Consider the following 15130-nt stretch of genomic DNA (forward strand, 5'->3'; position numbering starts at 1 on the left):
GCATGGTTCTGCAGGTCTGGTGTGCACACACTGTGTGCAGTCCACGTGCTCCTGAGCCTAGAGGCAGGTCTGGGTGGCTGTGTGATGCACACACATGTGTGTCTTGGTGTGCACATGTGTCTACCTCCCACGTGAGTCTCAGTGCTCTGTAGGTCTTCACATGAGTCTGCTTCTGCGTGTACACATCTCCATAAGAATCTCTGTGCCTGAGCAGTGTGTCTGCAGATGCGTGTATTCCTGTGTCCACCTCTGTGTTTTGCACGCGTGCTTTTGTGCATACACATCTCCAACAAAGCATGTGTGACGTGTGTCTCCGTGCCTGTGTCTGGGTGGCACATGCTGTGTGTGCAGTGTCCACACAGCCCTGGCTGCCCTGCATACACATCTCCTTCCTGGCTCCCTAGAGTTGGCACCTTTGTCCCCAATGAGAAAGGCACCATGCCTCATCTCCGGGGTGGTGGTGGCGGTGGTGGCAGGAGGAGTGGTGCAGGGAAGGCACTCGCTAATGAGGCCACCTTCTTTGCCTGCCTGAAAGCTGGTGCCTCTAATTATTGCCTCGGTGCGTAGCTCCCCAGGGAAGACTGCTGCAGAGCCCTGCTCTCCCCTCCTCGGAGGCCCCATGGCTCCACTCTCCCCAAATCCTGAGGTGCTACAGGAGCTCTGGGCACCACACACAAAAAAAGGGCAGGTACATCAAGGGCACAGGGAGACAGGAGGCTGGCATACCTGCCTGTCAACCTGCTGCCAGGGTATTCCTCTGCATTAGGGCAGAGTCTCCCAAAGGCCTCTCTGAATCCAAATGGGGGAAGGAAACCTCACACACCCTAAGCAAACAAGGAGCATGCTTCTGTAAAAGCAGCACTGGACCAGCAGTCAGGTGGACTGGCTGATAATCCTAGCACTGTGTGACCTCAGGCCAGTCCCTATAGCTCTCTGAGCCTTGGTTTCCTTGTCTGTAGAATGGGGGAAGACCAGAGCCATTCTTAAAGCCAGTGTGTATCATGGGTGAGACACTGAAGTTTCGGATAACACAGGGGGTGAGCATCTGCTATTTAACTCGGCATTTATTTTCATGTATATATTTCATGTGTGGTTGCCCCTCGATATTTTTGGAAGATTGATTCCAGGACCCCCTGTGGATACCAAAATCCACAGATGTTCACATCTTTTACACAAAATTTGCACACAACCAATGTACCTTTTCTGTAAATTTTAAATTCTCTCCAGATCATTTATAATATCTAATGCAATGTAAATGCTAGGTACACGGTGGTATTGTATTGTTTAGGGAATAATGACAAGAAAAATGTCTATGTTCAGTACTGATGCATTTTAAATATATATATTCCATCTGTGGTTGGTTGAATCTGTAGATGCAGAACCCACCAAAATGGGGAGGGCTGACCGTACATACTTCGTGTGTGTGTGTGTATGTGTGTGTATGTGTGTGTTTAATTTTAATTAGCATATCAGACCTTGATTTTACAAATATTGCTTAAGACTAAACACACATTTAAATTTTAAAAGTAAGACAGTTAAAGAAAAATGTTAAGTAAATAAGAACTTATTGAGCATCTGAGTATAACCAAAGACCTAAGAAGTGATTGCAGCCATTGGCCGGAGGATCTCCGAGGCCCTTCTCTGCTTTAGGCACAGTGAATTCAGGACTGTAGGCCCCGAGAATGAGAAATACACAAACCTGGTGGCCCCTGATCATTTTTTTTTGGCACGGCTGGGGTCCTGGGGTTTGAACCCAGGGGCACTGAGCAACATCCCAGGCCCGGTTTTGTATTTCATTTAGAGACAGTCTCTCACTGAGTTGCTTAGTGCCTTGCTTTGGCTGAGACTGGCTTTGAACCTGCCTCCCAAGCCTCTGGGATTACAGGTGGGCCCCACTGTGCAAGGCCAGCCCCTGGTCTTTAAACCACCAAGCTGAAATGTGGCGTGGACTGGCAGGGGCAGTTGCCGAGGGGTAGGTAGCGTCGCCCTCTTGGACACAGGCACCCACCTGACCAGGTGATTCAAACCAGAGCACTGAGTGGCCCAACTGAAGGCACAAGTAGCCGGGGTCTGGGCAGAGGTGGCTCAGTCTGGGCCTGAGGCCTCTTGGGGTCTGGGCAGCACATCTCCTAGGGAGGGAGCTATTTGAGACCCTAATCCCCTGAAGAGGCAAAGACCCAGGGCTGGGGGAGGGACCGGCCAGGAAGGCTCCTGTTGGAAGGAGGCGGAGCTCCTTCCCCTCCAGGGTACCTCCTATTCACACAGGATAGAACAGCCTGTCCCACAGCCCCAAATGTCTCTGTCCTCCAAGAGGCCGGTGTGAATCACGGGAATTTATTGCCTCGCCTGGAGTGGGATTTACAAGTCTGCCTCCAGCCTGGGCCGGCAGGGAGTGGCCACCTGTCAGTCCCCCATTGCCGCTGATTGATGAGACTGTTTTCTACCAAGAAGGCAGCGGAGGGAAAAGCTCCCAGGCCCGTGGGCCAGCGTGACACCCCCTACCTGTCCCAGATCCGGAGCCCTCCTGCCCCCCAAATCCCCCCCCGCCCTACACATTGACTCACAAGCTGTGCCCGAAGCTCTGCCCCCCAGACCTGCCCTTCAAAACTGACCCACCCCAGGGCCCAGGCCCCAAGACCTGTGGAGACAGGAGCCAGAATGGGTCTGAGGTAGTCCAGAGCACACACCCATTTCACAGAAAGGAACTGAGATCCAGAGAGGAATGGGCCTGCCCAGCGATTCACATGGCAGCAGAGTGGCGAGCTTGAGCCCTGGGCCCACAAGACCCTCAAACCAGGAATTTCAGTGTCTGGTCACAGATGATTGTCGTATGGCCATGGGGGTAGTTTTTATCTCCAAATGACGCTCCTCTTCAGAGAATGGATGGACCAGAGTTGGACTCTCTGCTCTACCACTTTGTATCTAAAAGTCACAACCTGCTTGTATCTGTTTCCACTGCAGGAAAGTGGGGCTCAAATCAATCTCAAGCTCTTTTTTTTTTTTTTCAGCTAAAACAGAAGGGATGATTTATTGTACACGCGTTACACTGGCCACAACTGAGAAACGAGTTAGTCCAGAATGCCAAAGGTCCCGGGCAAAGGACCAACAGGGGATGTTAAAAGCAAGGTGGGTCTTCTCTCAGTGGTGATCTTGGCGACGAGGTGGCGATGTAAGTTCTTAAATCCGAGACAAAATGTGGACAGTAGGAGGCAGTCCAACTTGTACCAACGTCCCCGGCCCCTGGCATTCCGTATCTCTACTCCTTTGGCCTCCACGGTGCACAAGCTAGTTTACTTGGACCTCTGCGCATTCGCTTCTTCCTCCACTTGGCTCTCATGGCGCAGAGGTTTCCAAGAAGATGGCGCTAAGGCCGAGAGAGCCAATCTCAAGCTCTTGAGGCTGATATGAGAGTCAAGTGAGACAGGTAGGTAAAGTCCCAGGATGGAGCTGGGCCTGGCACATGCGGCACCACCCCCAAGTGGTGAAGGTGGCTCTGATCACTCTTGATATTCCGAGGCCCATTGTCTACTTGCTGGAGGAGGGATGGTTCCGGCAAGTGGAGCAGGAGGAGCAAGCGAGAGGTCATGTGTGGGGCTGCAGAGCAGGAATGAGCCCATTTTCTGCTGGAGAAGACACAGAGGGCTTCCTGGAGGAGGTGACTTCAAGCTGAGGATGCAGAACTCCACCTCTCTTACTTGGAGGCCACTTGGGGGCTTCTTGGGTGCCATGGGGTCAGAGGGAAGCCTAAGCTTCTGCCCTGGATGACCTGGGGGCAAGTCCCTCCTTTCTCTGACCATTTGCAAGACAGAGCCAGGGAGGACCGCACAACAATCCCCAGAAGACCCCTTCCAGCTGTGACCTTTGGCAGGCTGAGGGTCTGGGAAGCCCATCCAGACCCGTCCCCTGATGTTCCAGTGCTGGCCACTGGGCGGCAGCAGGGACTGAACCCGGAGCTCCGCCTCCTTCCCCCTGCAGCTGAGGCGGCAGGCGCCTTCCGGGCCAGTCCCTCCTCCAGCCCTGGGTGGTCTTTGCCTCCCCAAGACTCCAGCCAGCTCTCCAGAAAGCCGGAGCCGAGGGACTGTCACATTAAGACATTTGATCCTCCCCGAAGCCCCGAGGAGCAGCTCACATTTTCCCACTTTTCAAATGGGGAAAGTGACGGCCCAGAGAAGGGAGGACTTGTACAAGATCACACAACCTGGTGTGACAGAGCCAAGCCCCTAGGCCACTTTCCCAGCCCCTGTGCCCACAGCAGGCTGTGTGAAAGGAGAGCTCCAGTCAGACAAACCTGGGCCAAAACCTGGAGTCCCTCCCTCTGGCTGTGTGTGATGGGGCAGGTCACCCACCCTCTGATCCTCGCTGGTGCTGCCGGTGCTTGGTGTATGGCAAGTGCGAAATGCAGAGAGCACTGCTTTGTTCTGGTAGATGCTGCACTCCAGGAGAGCAGATGTGTCTATCTTACTCTCCTGACACTCGGAATCCGGGTCTCCCTCCTTGAATTCCCTCCCCTCCCTGGGGCAGCCCTCCCCCTGCCCACACCCACCCGCCTGGGCCTTGTGACAGTGGCTCCTACTCACCTTCCCACCACCACCCAATGCTCTCTGATTCCCACCCCATGTTTCGCTGCCCCCCACTGCCCCTGCCTCCCTCAGTCCCTCTCTCCTGCTGCGCCCTGCTCTGCCTGCACACTGTGTTTACAAGAGAGCGATGACAGTTTTTTATTTCTCTCTTTTGTCTCCCTTCCTCCCCTAAAGGGAAACGTGCTTCCAACCTCCCAGGAAGACAGGAAGCCTCCAGAAGAGAAGCCACAAACAAAGGGCACTGGGATGGGGGTGAGTCCCGCCCCCACCTCCAGTCCACTCACAAACAAGTATCCATGTGCGCGCGTGGGCACACACACACACACACACACACACACACACACACACACTCAGGTCAGAGCGTCCAGGAATGGCTGTGTTATCCGGGGGTAATTGAAAATGTCCATCTTTATTCTGGAGCATAAACAGGGCAGAGGGACACAGGGACCCAGAAGGAGGGTGAGAAAGAACAGGGGACAGAGGGAGGAAGGAAGACCGAGTGGGGAGCAGAGCCAGATGAGAGACCACAGACACCAAGGGAAGGCGGGTGACTCCCCACCACAGTGAGTCAGGAGATGCGCTTCCCAGGACTCAAGGGGGTGCACCTGCAACCAGCTCCCCACCCCACTGCCAGGACTGAGGAACAGGAGGGCCAAGGGCAGGAGCACCTGTCCTAACCTCCCAACATGCACCCCAGCCCTGGGCAGCCCCTCGGGAGGACACCTCTCAGTATTAGCTGTAGGCAGAGGGCAAAGCAGGGCTGGGCGTCCTGCTCCAGAACCTCCATAAGCACAGACACCCCACCTCCTCCCTGCTCATCTGTGTGAGAGAGGGTGTGTGTATTTCCCTGTGAGTATATTATAAGGCACGTAGTTGGGAGTGGCTGGTATGAGGTGTAAGGTAAGTTTGGGTTTTTTTGTTTGTTTGGTACCAGGGATGGAACCCAGGGGTGCTTGACCTCTGAGCCATCCCCAGCCCTTTTTTTTTTTTTTTTTTTTTGTATTTTATTTAGAGACAGGGTCTCACTGAGCTGCTTAGGGCCTCACTGAGTTACTGAGGCTGGCTTTGAACTTGGAGATCCTCCTGCCTCAGCCTCCTGAACCACTGGGATTATAGGCATCATCAAGGTCTCCCTCCTTGAATCTCCCCTCTTTGTGCACAGCCTGAGTGCCTGTGTGCAGTCAGGATTGTTTCTTGCTCCTTGCCCAGAGCCACCATTCCCCAGCTCTTGAGAACCAGAGTGGTTGGCCTCCAGGTCTCTCCAGCAACAACAGGCCCATAGACTAGCCTGCCAGCCAGTGTCCAGGAGGGTCCAGTGATGGCAGCTCTACCACCAACCAACCTGTGGGAGATCAACCTTACACGTGACTGAGTCACACTCCCCGGCTGGGTGCTGAGGCGCTCAGTCACAGAAATGTAGTAGAGCTTTCCCCTTCCTTCTTGGGTTTGAGGGTTGTGTCTCATGCATGGGTGTGTCTTGCTACAGCCCCATGGGTGGAGCTATGCTCACCTGTTCCTTTGTAATATAACCCCTTGCCCTGTTTAGGATAGAATCTTCCATGGAAGTGCCTTGTGTGTGTCCCCTTCTCTTACTGTGCCCTTGGGTGTGGCCTACCCAGGTGTCAGTCAACCTGCTGACTGTGGACATCATGAAGACAGACTCAGCCCCCTTGCCTTCTCCTCAATATAAGGGGTCAGTGTGTGCTCTCGCTCTCTCTCTTCCTGCGGACCCTTAAGGTCAGAGGAGCCATCACAGCAACCCCAAACAAAAAGGTATCTGTGTCTCTTGTGTGGTTATTTTGCACAGCCCAGATAGCCCAGTTCAACTGGAGTGACCCCTGAGCCTTTCAGTCGTGAACAGGAACCCACCACCAACCCTTGGCTGGGCCAGCCCAACATGAAGACCAGGCCTCTCCCTGCCCTCTAGCGAGAGGAGGAAATGCAGGTGGGAGCTTGGCCCCTCCCTACCCTGCAGTTTCTGCTCACAGATGGAGAGCGCCACCCCTAACCACCCTCTGAACTCCTGAAGGCCAAGGCTCCAGGTGAAGACCATCTCCCTGTACCCCTGGGCCCAGCCAGAGCCCGGCCTAAGCAGGGGCTCAGCAATGTCTGTTGAATGAAAAGATGCAGCTGTATGATCAAGTGCCATGCTCTGGGGCCTAATTTTCTGAAGGCACAGGTTTAAGTCCTACAAGAATCAGATGGCAGCTACAGTAGCTTCCTACAAGATCAAGCTTGGGCCCACCAAGTTGTTCAGAAGGGGTCAGGACAGCAGGGAGCAAGGCCTTCTGCAGATCACTCATCCGGGACACCACCACGGGGAGGAGAGGCCAATTCCAAGCTGAGTGACCCTGTCCTCTTGTGGGCTGAGGCACAAGAGAGGCCAATCCGCCTTCTCTGGAAGCCACTTCCCCTTCTCAGCAGGGTCATCTCTCATATAAACATCTTCATCCCCCAAATATCCCTCCTGACCCCTCCAGCCTCCTTCTTGTCTTCCCTTGAGACCACAAACCCACTCTGATGGTCTGCTCAAGCTCTAGTGTCCAGTCCTAACCATGTCGGTGGCCTCAGGGTTCAGGCGGAAGGTCTGTTTCAGACAGCACCATGGGGGCAAAAATTAGGGTTTAGTTCCAATAAGTTAAGGATCTAGCTGAACTGTGCCCTGACTCTGGTCATACACTGGCCCCTGGTCCTGGTTACACACAGAGCCAGGCCTCTAGTTGGAGACAGGCCAAAGTTATTTCCAGACTCTGGGTCGCGTTTTTTCCTCATCTTTCCAATAGGGGTTTTCGCCTGGGCTGTGCTGTCCCTCAGAACACCCCTGTTCAGAGGCTGGCCTGCAGCTCCCCCAATCTGGTGACACAGGGAGCATCCACTGCTGTCACCTGCCAGCCCCACCCCCATCCAACACTTTCAGCCCAAGCATCACTAATTTTTGCAGCCGCCGTGATAAATGGCATTGTCGGCAAAATGACATCTTTCTAATCTACTGCAAGACAGATGGGTCCCCGAGCTGGCTCGCTCTCTCTAGAGCCTGCCCAGGCCAGCCGTGCAGAGGCCTGGGAAGGACAGGACAGACACCAAACCCAGGGTCTGGGCAAAGGGTGGGGCAGGGGAGGAACCTCACAGGCCCACAGTCAGGGATGAGGCCAGGGGAGTTTTCTAGAAATCTCTATCCTAAAAGTTAAGTTGGGTTGGAAAAAAAAAAATTCCAAAGAGATTTTCTGCTTCTTCCTCCCCAAACTTGGATCTATTCAATTTAATTTTTATTTTCAATTAACACCTGGATATTGGGCTGGGGCTGGGGCTCAGTGGTAGAGCACTTGCCTGGCATGCATGAGGCCCTGGGTTTGATCCTCAGCACCACATATAAATCAATCAATAAAATAAAAGATCCATTTATGACTAAAAAATATTTTCAAAAAACTGGATATTGCTTAAGTTGACAATGATGAGGCATTAAACACTGGTTCTGAGGTGACCTTTTGTTCCTATGTCCCTCAGCCCTTAGGACAACAGGCGTTTGCCTGAGCCTTTGGGTCTGGGGGCTCTCCTCACTCTCTCCTCTCCCCAGCCAAGGTTCCCACCGGCCCTCCCAGCCTCAGCCTCACTGGCCTCAGGCTGCCAAATCAGTGGAGATCTTCCCTCTTCCCTTCCTTAGGCAGGGGGTGGGGTGGGGAAGCAGAAGGAGGGCTAGGGAAAGACCAACACCAGACCAAGAGATCCCAGTCTCCCCAAAGATCAACAGAGTGGGGGCACTTGTTGCCCCAAAGCAGGTGGGCACAGGCCTGGACTTGAAGACTGAGATAGTGCGCCCCCTCCTGGATAGGTCAGAGCTCCTCTGCTGGGTTAGGCTGTTAAGGTTGGGGACACAGCAAGGGAGACTCTCCAAAGACAGCATGTGACACTCAGATCCCCTCCCAGCAACTCAATAGGCTGACCGCAACCTCTAGCTGTGCTTATTGTGGCCAGGTTTCTCTCACTGCCCAGAGAATCTTCTGGAAACACTGTGTCTTATCTGGCTAACTTCCTCATGATGAAGCCTGAGGCCCCCCCACGCTGCCCACCATCTCTTTCCCAGTATTAGCACAGCCTCCAGCACCACAGGCTCCTGCTGCTTTGAACCACCCCCAACTCCCTGTCCCTTTTGGTCCCACCTTATCCTCTTGGGTCCCTTCCCCAGGACACCTGTCCTCCCCCTCCCCAGCTAGAATGGCCTCTCCCTGCTTTCTCACGCCCTCCCCTCCTGTCCTGGTTCAAAGTAAAAGGGTTCCAGTCACTGGCAGGGATCAGAGTCTTGCAGTTCTGAACTGGGGGAAGCTCTTCCAGGCCTACCTGCTTCCCATCCAAAGAATGACCCTGAGGCCCTGGCAAGAGCAGGAGCTGCAAAAGCCACACAATAGTTAGTAGCAGAGTCAAGACCAGAACTCAGCTCTCTGGGGCTCCTGCCCGGGGCTTTGTGGAGGATGTGAGCCTCCCCCGGTGAGCCAGCCTGGAACCCCTCTTTGACAACAGGCACAGTCCCTCTCCCAGTATCCCAGCCCCTCCCAGAACAGGGCCCAAAGGAATCCAGCCGTGAGGAATGAATGCGAAACGAAGGAATGAATAAATAAAAATATTTATCTAGTGCCTTCCGTGTGCTCAACACTAGCTCTGCTACTTGCATCCTTGATCAAGTTGCTCAATTTGGCGTAGAAAAATAACATCTGTGTGTGGGAGGGTGAGTGCACCAGCAGGGACCTCAGTCACAAATGTCGGTGACCAGTGGGCACAGGTTGGGGGAGTGTTTGACGCCCATGGTGAAAGAGGGCATGCGGGGCTTGTGCACAGTGACCTCCTGAACATTGTGGGAGCCAGGGCCAGGCCGAAGGGTGTGGTCCAGTGGGTAGGCGAAGCGCCTGGCCATGCTGTAGATGGGGCTGCGGTTCTGGTAGATGGACGGCTCGGGCCGGGCATGCATGGCAGGGCCGGGGCCTCTGGCCACATCCTCCTTGTAGAACCAGTTCTTGTTAGAGGAGTTCAGACTATAGCAGGGGGCAGCTCTTTGGACGGGGTTGTTGGGCCCCAGAGAGACTGGCAGCTGGTACTGGTTGGGGGCTGGGTTGGGGTCCAACACTCTGAATGGACACCGGTAGCCGAAAGCATACTGGGGAGCCCTGCGTTCCCCAGGGGGACAGATCTTCTCCAAGTTGTAGTGACAAGGGGATGGGTTGGGGCACAGGCCTGAAAGTGAGCAAAGTGGAGAGGTAGGGGAGGGGCCCCCAGTCCCTGGCACCAAGCTGATGGGTCCAGAGGGAGCTGTGGCTTCAGCACCATCTCAGCAGCAGGACAGGGACATCCGACCCCTGAATGGGGTGACAGGCAGGCAGAGGACAGCAAGATGGTCATTTTTTTCTTGTGGGGGAGGGGGTGCCAGGGATTGAACTCAGGGACACTCAACTGCTGAGCCACATCCTCAGCCCTATTTTGCATTTTATTTAGAGACAGGGTCTCACTGAGTTGCTTAGTGCCTCGCTTTTGCTGAGGCTGGCTTTGAACTTGTGATCCTCCTGCCTCACAGCCTCCTGAGCCACTGGGTTGTAGGTGTGCACCACCGTGCCCAGCAGCAAGATGGTCATTTAGGCCATCCTGACACCAGGATTGTGATACTGTGTCATCATATAAAAACCACCAGGGCCATCAGCCTTGGGCTGCTAGTGTGCTGACGTTGTCCCTGTGGTAACACACGGAAAACATCTTGAGGTCACTACAGCCTGTGAGCTCCTTAATGTGGCAATACTGCAGCCTTCACGTGAGCCTCATGACATCATGACACATAACCTGGCTTCTAGGCATGAACACTGTGACAGACATGGTGATAACAGTGTGCCGCAGGGGTGTCTCGATGTGCACCGCAAGGAGATGCCAGCATCCAAATAGGCTGCTACTTTGACTCTGCTCAGATCCTAAGGAAGGACCCCCATCCCCTGACCCTTCCCTCCTCCTGGCCTCCCTCCCTGCCTCCCGCCTTCTCCAGTCACAGCTTACGCAGGTTGGAGATGCGCTCCTCCATGGGGACCTGCGGGCAGCTGGACATTCCAAACCGGGTTATTTTGGGATCCAAGAAGTAGCAAGGCCCAGGGCTGCATATATCTGTGATCCCTGTAGGGCAGCCAAGGAGGAACCCTGTCAGCCCCAGTGGCTGCCCCAGCGTGAGCCAAAAGGAGTAAATAAGGGCTCCTTCCAGATTCCTCTGGCTCTTGGGTCTTTGGAACCCTTGGTTCCTCATCCATAAAGTGGGACTTTTGGCACGTGACCTGCTATTCTGGACTTTTTCTGGGCCGGGGAGGTAGCTCAGTGGTACAGCACTTGCCTAGCATGCACAAGGCCCTGTGTTCCATCCCCAAAAATACCTAGTTCAGAGGAAGAAATAAAATAGTGGCCACACAGGCCAAGCACTGCAAGCTTAGGTAGAGAGGTTGGTGCCAAGACGTAATAATAGCCACTGTGGCTATTGTTAGTGTTGAGAAAGGGCCCAGCCCAGGCCAGGGCAGTTCCCTGCCAAAAAGGGTGTGCCTCCCCTCAGGGAGGAGCCTGGCAGACACTCTAGATCTCAGACCCCCCAGACACACATGGCCTCACCCCTGTCCAGCCTCTTTTCTCGCTGGCCTTGGCCAGCAGCCCCATGTCTTCTAGGACTGTTTGCTCCCTCCCTTCCCTTCCTAGAAGTTCTAGGTCACCTGGGAAGCTCTGGGGTCCACCATTCCCACCACATCTCCACTGCCCCCACTCCTGCCAGACATGGTGCCAAGCAAATCCAGCAGAACATGATGACCAAAGCCTAGGGGTCCCAGCCAAAGGTGAGGTGGAAAAGAAGCCCTGCTCTACCAGCCAACAGTGCTAACATCCGCCACAGGTCCCTGGGGCCATGTGGCTGGAAGCTGGCTGCAGCACAGCCTTCAGAGGGGCTGGGTCATGCAGGAATCCCTGTGCTTCCTTCTGTCCCACTCAGGGCAGCCTCAGCTCCCTGTGGCCTGTGGCTACAGAGGGTGGCTCCATGCCTCTCACTGCACCCACAGACTCCAACATTGACCACACCAGGGTGATGGCTGCTCACGCTTCTCTGAATGCCGCCTGTGCAGGGTAAACGCGGGCTCCTGGAACATGGAGGTGTCGTGGTCTATGTAGCCTGTGCAGGATGGCCGGAGGTACTTGGCAGGCCCTGGGCCTGTAAGGACAGAAAAGGCAGCCTTTAGCCTGAGTCCACTGATCCAAGACAGAGGAAGCCCCAAATACAGTGACTCATGAGAACACAGGGGGTCTTGGCTCTTGCGGATAGCCTAATACCACAAATCCTCTGCCATCCAGCTGCTTCCTTAGGAAAGAGACAGTATTCCTAGATAAAATGCAGTTTCCCTTGGGCAGACAATGCAGAGTAAGACTGGTGAATGGTAACAGTTAAAATTAATTAATTGAGAACTTTCTCTAAGCCTAGCACCATGCTAAGCACTTGATAATTTATTTCAATGAAGCATCCCAGATGACCCTGCAAAGGAGATGGTCTTGTTTTCCCATCTTACAGATGAGAATATTGAGGCTTAGAAATATCAGTCTACCACTCCTCAAAAAAGAAGTACAGGGCTGGGGCTGGGGCTCAGTGGTAGAGCGCTTGCCTAGCACGTGTGAGGCACTGGGTTCAATCCTCAGCACCACATAAAAGTAAATAAGTAAAATATTATTTTATTACATACATCTACAACTAAAAAATCTACAACTAAAAAATATTTCTAAAAAAGAAGTACAAATGGCCAAAAATTATACGAAACAATGTTCAACATCTCTAGCAATTAGGGAAATGCAAAACTACACTGAGATCTTTTCATCTCATACCAGTCAGAATGGCAGTTGTCAAGAATACAAATAATAATAAATGCTAGAGAGGATGTGGAGGAAAAGGAACACTTTACACTGTTGATGGGATTATAAATTTGTACAACCTCTATGGAAATTAGCATTGAGAGTCCTCAAAAGACTAAGCATGGGACTACCATATAACTCAGCTATACCACTCCTTGGTATTTATCCTAGAGGATTAGGCATTATACCACAGTGGTACCTGCATACCCATGTTTATAACAGCACAATTCACAATAACCAAACTATGGAACCAGCCTAGGTGTCCATCAATGGGTGAATGGATAAAGAAAACGTGGTACAAATATACAATGAAGTTTTATTCATCCATAAAGAGAAGTGAAATTATGATATTTACAGGAAAATATATGGAACTAGAGAACTTTACATTAAGTGAAATGAGTCAAACTCCAAAAGTCAAGGGTCATGTTTTCTCTTATATGTGGAAGATGTAGAGGAAAAAGGAGCTGGGCGCAGTGGAACAAGCCTGTAATCCCAGTGGCTCAGGAGGCTGAGGCAGGAGGATAGCGAGGTCAAAGTCAGCCCCAGCAAAAGTGAGGCATTAAGCAAATCAGTGAGACCTTGTCTCTAAATAAAATACAAAAAATGACTAGGGATGTGGCTCAGTGGTCCAGTGTCTCTGAGTTCAGTCCCTGTTACCCTCCCTCTCCCACACCCCCCCCTGCCAAAAAAAAAGAGGAAAAAGGAAAAGAAAGGTGACAGGCGGCAGGAATCTTGTGAAAATCAAAGGGTGAAGGAATCTTGTGAAGGAAAGAGATGAGGGGATGGGAGACAGTGGGGAGAGGGGAGTGCTAGGGAGTATATTGGTCAAATTATATTGTTAAATTGTGTTCATGTATGAATACATAACAACAAATCCCATCATTATATACACTATAATGTGCACTGATAAAAAAGTGTGGAAGGAAAAAAAAGAGAAGTGGAAACTTCAAAGTAAAATATGAAAACAGGGGGAAAAAAATCTGCCCAAGTCACACAAGACAGTAATGTGATAATTCTGAGACATTCAGCTAGCAGAATCTAAGCATGTCATCATGACTTTAACCCACTTCCTACTTAGGGGAATAAGCAGTTATTAACGATATAGTAAGAATTAATTTGTCTGGTTCCCATTGAAAGGAAATGGAAGAGCTGAAGCCAGGACTGGTGTGTAGCTCAGTGATAGTGTGTTCACCTAGTGTGCCCTGGGTTCAATTCCCAGCACTGGAAAGAAGAGAAAGCAAGATTAGGCTAAAGGCTCCTGATGCACCACTCTAAGGCTTTTTTGAGGTGAATCTGGTTGAGAGATGTGCTTGGCAGGAGGCAGGACTGGCAGGCTGGGACTCCCTCAGGGAGTGATCCCAAGCCCAGGGGTGGAGCCTTTCTCACCTTTGATCATGGCCATGATGATAGGGGTCTGCTTCACCTCCTGCCACGAGGGCACCTGCACCTTCTTCTCTGGGTGCTGTGCATAGAACTCGTAGTTCGGCGCCTCCTTGGGCCGCATCATGGATAAGGCCGGGGAGGGGCCGACAGCAGCTACAGCCGAATCTGAGCCTCAGGCAAGGAGCTGGAGGGGCCCTGCCCCCAGCCCCCCTGACCACTCTCCCCACTCCTCCTCAGAGACCATGTGGGGGCCGAGCAGGAAGACAGTCCTCTGGCTTGAGCGAGCAGAGGCTGTCTGGGGTGCAGCCAGCCACCGGGCCCAGAAGGCTGGAGCTGGGGATGACATCACCACAAGAACTTGGACTGTGAAACCCAGTGTGTTTATTTCCTCCAGTTGCCGTGGCGCCTGAACTGCGGCGAAGAGATTCTAGGCTTCGTGCTCAGTAGTGGAACCCTGAGAGCTCAGCTGCTGCTTCCCACCCGCCACTGGGTGACATGCTCAGGGGTCCCAGGACCTGGGGTCTGGGGAGGGTAAGGGAGGGGTGATGTCATACCGGAGCCAGCTCCTCACTCTCAGTGAGGGTGCCTCAAGGTTGGGGACAGGAGTGGAAAAGGAGAGTGGGATTGGTCATAGATGAAAGGATTCACCACACACAGCCCTGGGGCCCTCTACCCATTGCCCCTGTCACCTGTCCCTCTGGCTCTGGACACCTCCCTCTGTCAGAGTCTCTTTTCTCCTTGGCAGAGGATGAGGCCAACTGCTTTGCACTAAGGTGTGACTGTCTGACCGCCCCCACCCAGACCTCTTTCCCAGGGCATGGTATTTAAAGATCCATGACCGCTCAAAGAATATCTGCCTGCTGGTGGCATTTCAGACACGGATTGGGAGGCAAATAAAGGAGGATAAGGCTATAAAAAGCCACTTCTGTGCTATGGCCAAGAGCACCCCTCGGGGACAGTGTGGCAGGAATCATGGAGGGGTAGGGAAGATTTTCAGCCCCATATAATCCATGGATGAGCCCCAGGGCTGAGAAAACCCTGGAGATACCTCTTCACCCCTAGGAACCCAGGAGGCTGGGGGCCCGGGGGGCCTGGGTGCACCTAACAAGCCATGACTCAGAGCGAGTTTGATGGGAACCAGGCAAGAGGTTTCCACTGTAGGAACCAGAGGGCGGCCGGCTCTAAGGGGGCCTCGGTGGCCACCCCACTATAGAGATAAGGAAACCAAGGCTGGAAACGGTCAAGGACTTGCCCAAAGTCGTCCACTGCCT

General features: G+C 53.1%; 1 protein-coding gene across 1 annotated transcript; it reads right to left on the reverse strand.

Annotated features, from left to right (window-relative positions):
* Positions 1-9182: 9182 nt before the first annotated feature.
* On the reverse strand, positions 9183-14026 carry Cimap1c (ciliary microtubule associated protein 1C). Its single transcript, XM_005316827.4, has 4 exons — positions 13863-14026; positions 11677-11787; positions 10608-10721; positions 9183-9803 (listed from the first exon to the last, which is right to left on the reverse strand). The coding sequence occupies exons 1-4, from the start codon at positions 13981-13983 to the stop codon at positions 9322-9324; spliced, it is 828 nt and encodes a 275-aa protein (XP_005316884.1). The 5' UTR covers positions 13984-14026; the 3' UTR covers positions 9183-9321.
* Between the last annotated feature and the right edge of the window lie 1104 nt (positions 14027-15130).

This window comes from Ictidomys tridecemlineatus, chromosome 5 (assembly GCF_052094955.1).
Source record: "Ictidomys tridecemlineatus isolate mIctTri1 chromosome 5, mIctTri1.hap1, whole genome shotgun sequence".
NCBI classification, from domain to species: Eukaryota; Metazoa; Chordata; class Mammalia; order Rodentia; family Sciuridae; genus Ictidomys; species Ictidomys tridecemlineatus.

Excerpts from the sequence above, each read along its gene's own strand:
- Cimap1c (XM_005316827.4), bottom strand. The coding sequence starts at position 13,983 with ATGATGCGGCCCAAGGAGGCGCCGAACTACGAGTTCTATGCACAGCAC. Across the intron at positions 11,788-13,862 it reads CATCATGGCCATGATCAAAG|GCCCAGGGCCTGCCAAGTAC; the intron begins GTGAGAAAGGCT and ends CTGTCCTTACAG. Across the intron at positions 10,722-11,676 it reads CAGGCGGCATTCAGAGAAGC|GGATCACAGATATATGCAGC; the intron begins GTGAGCAGCCAT and ends GCTGCCCTACAG.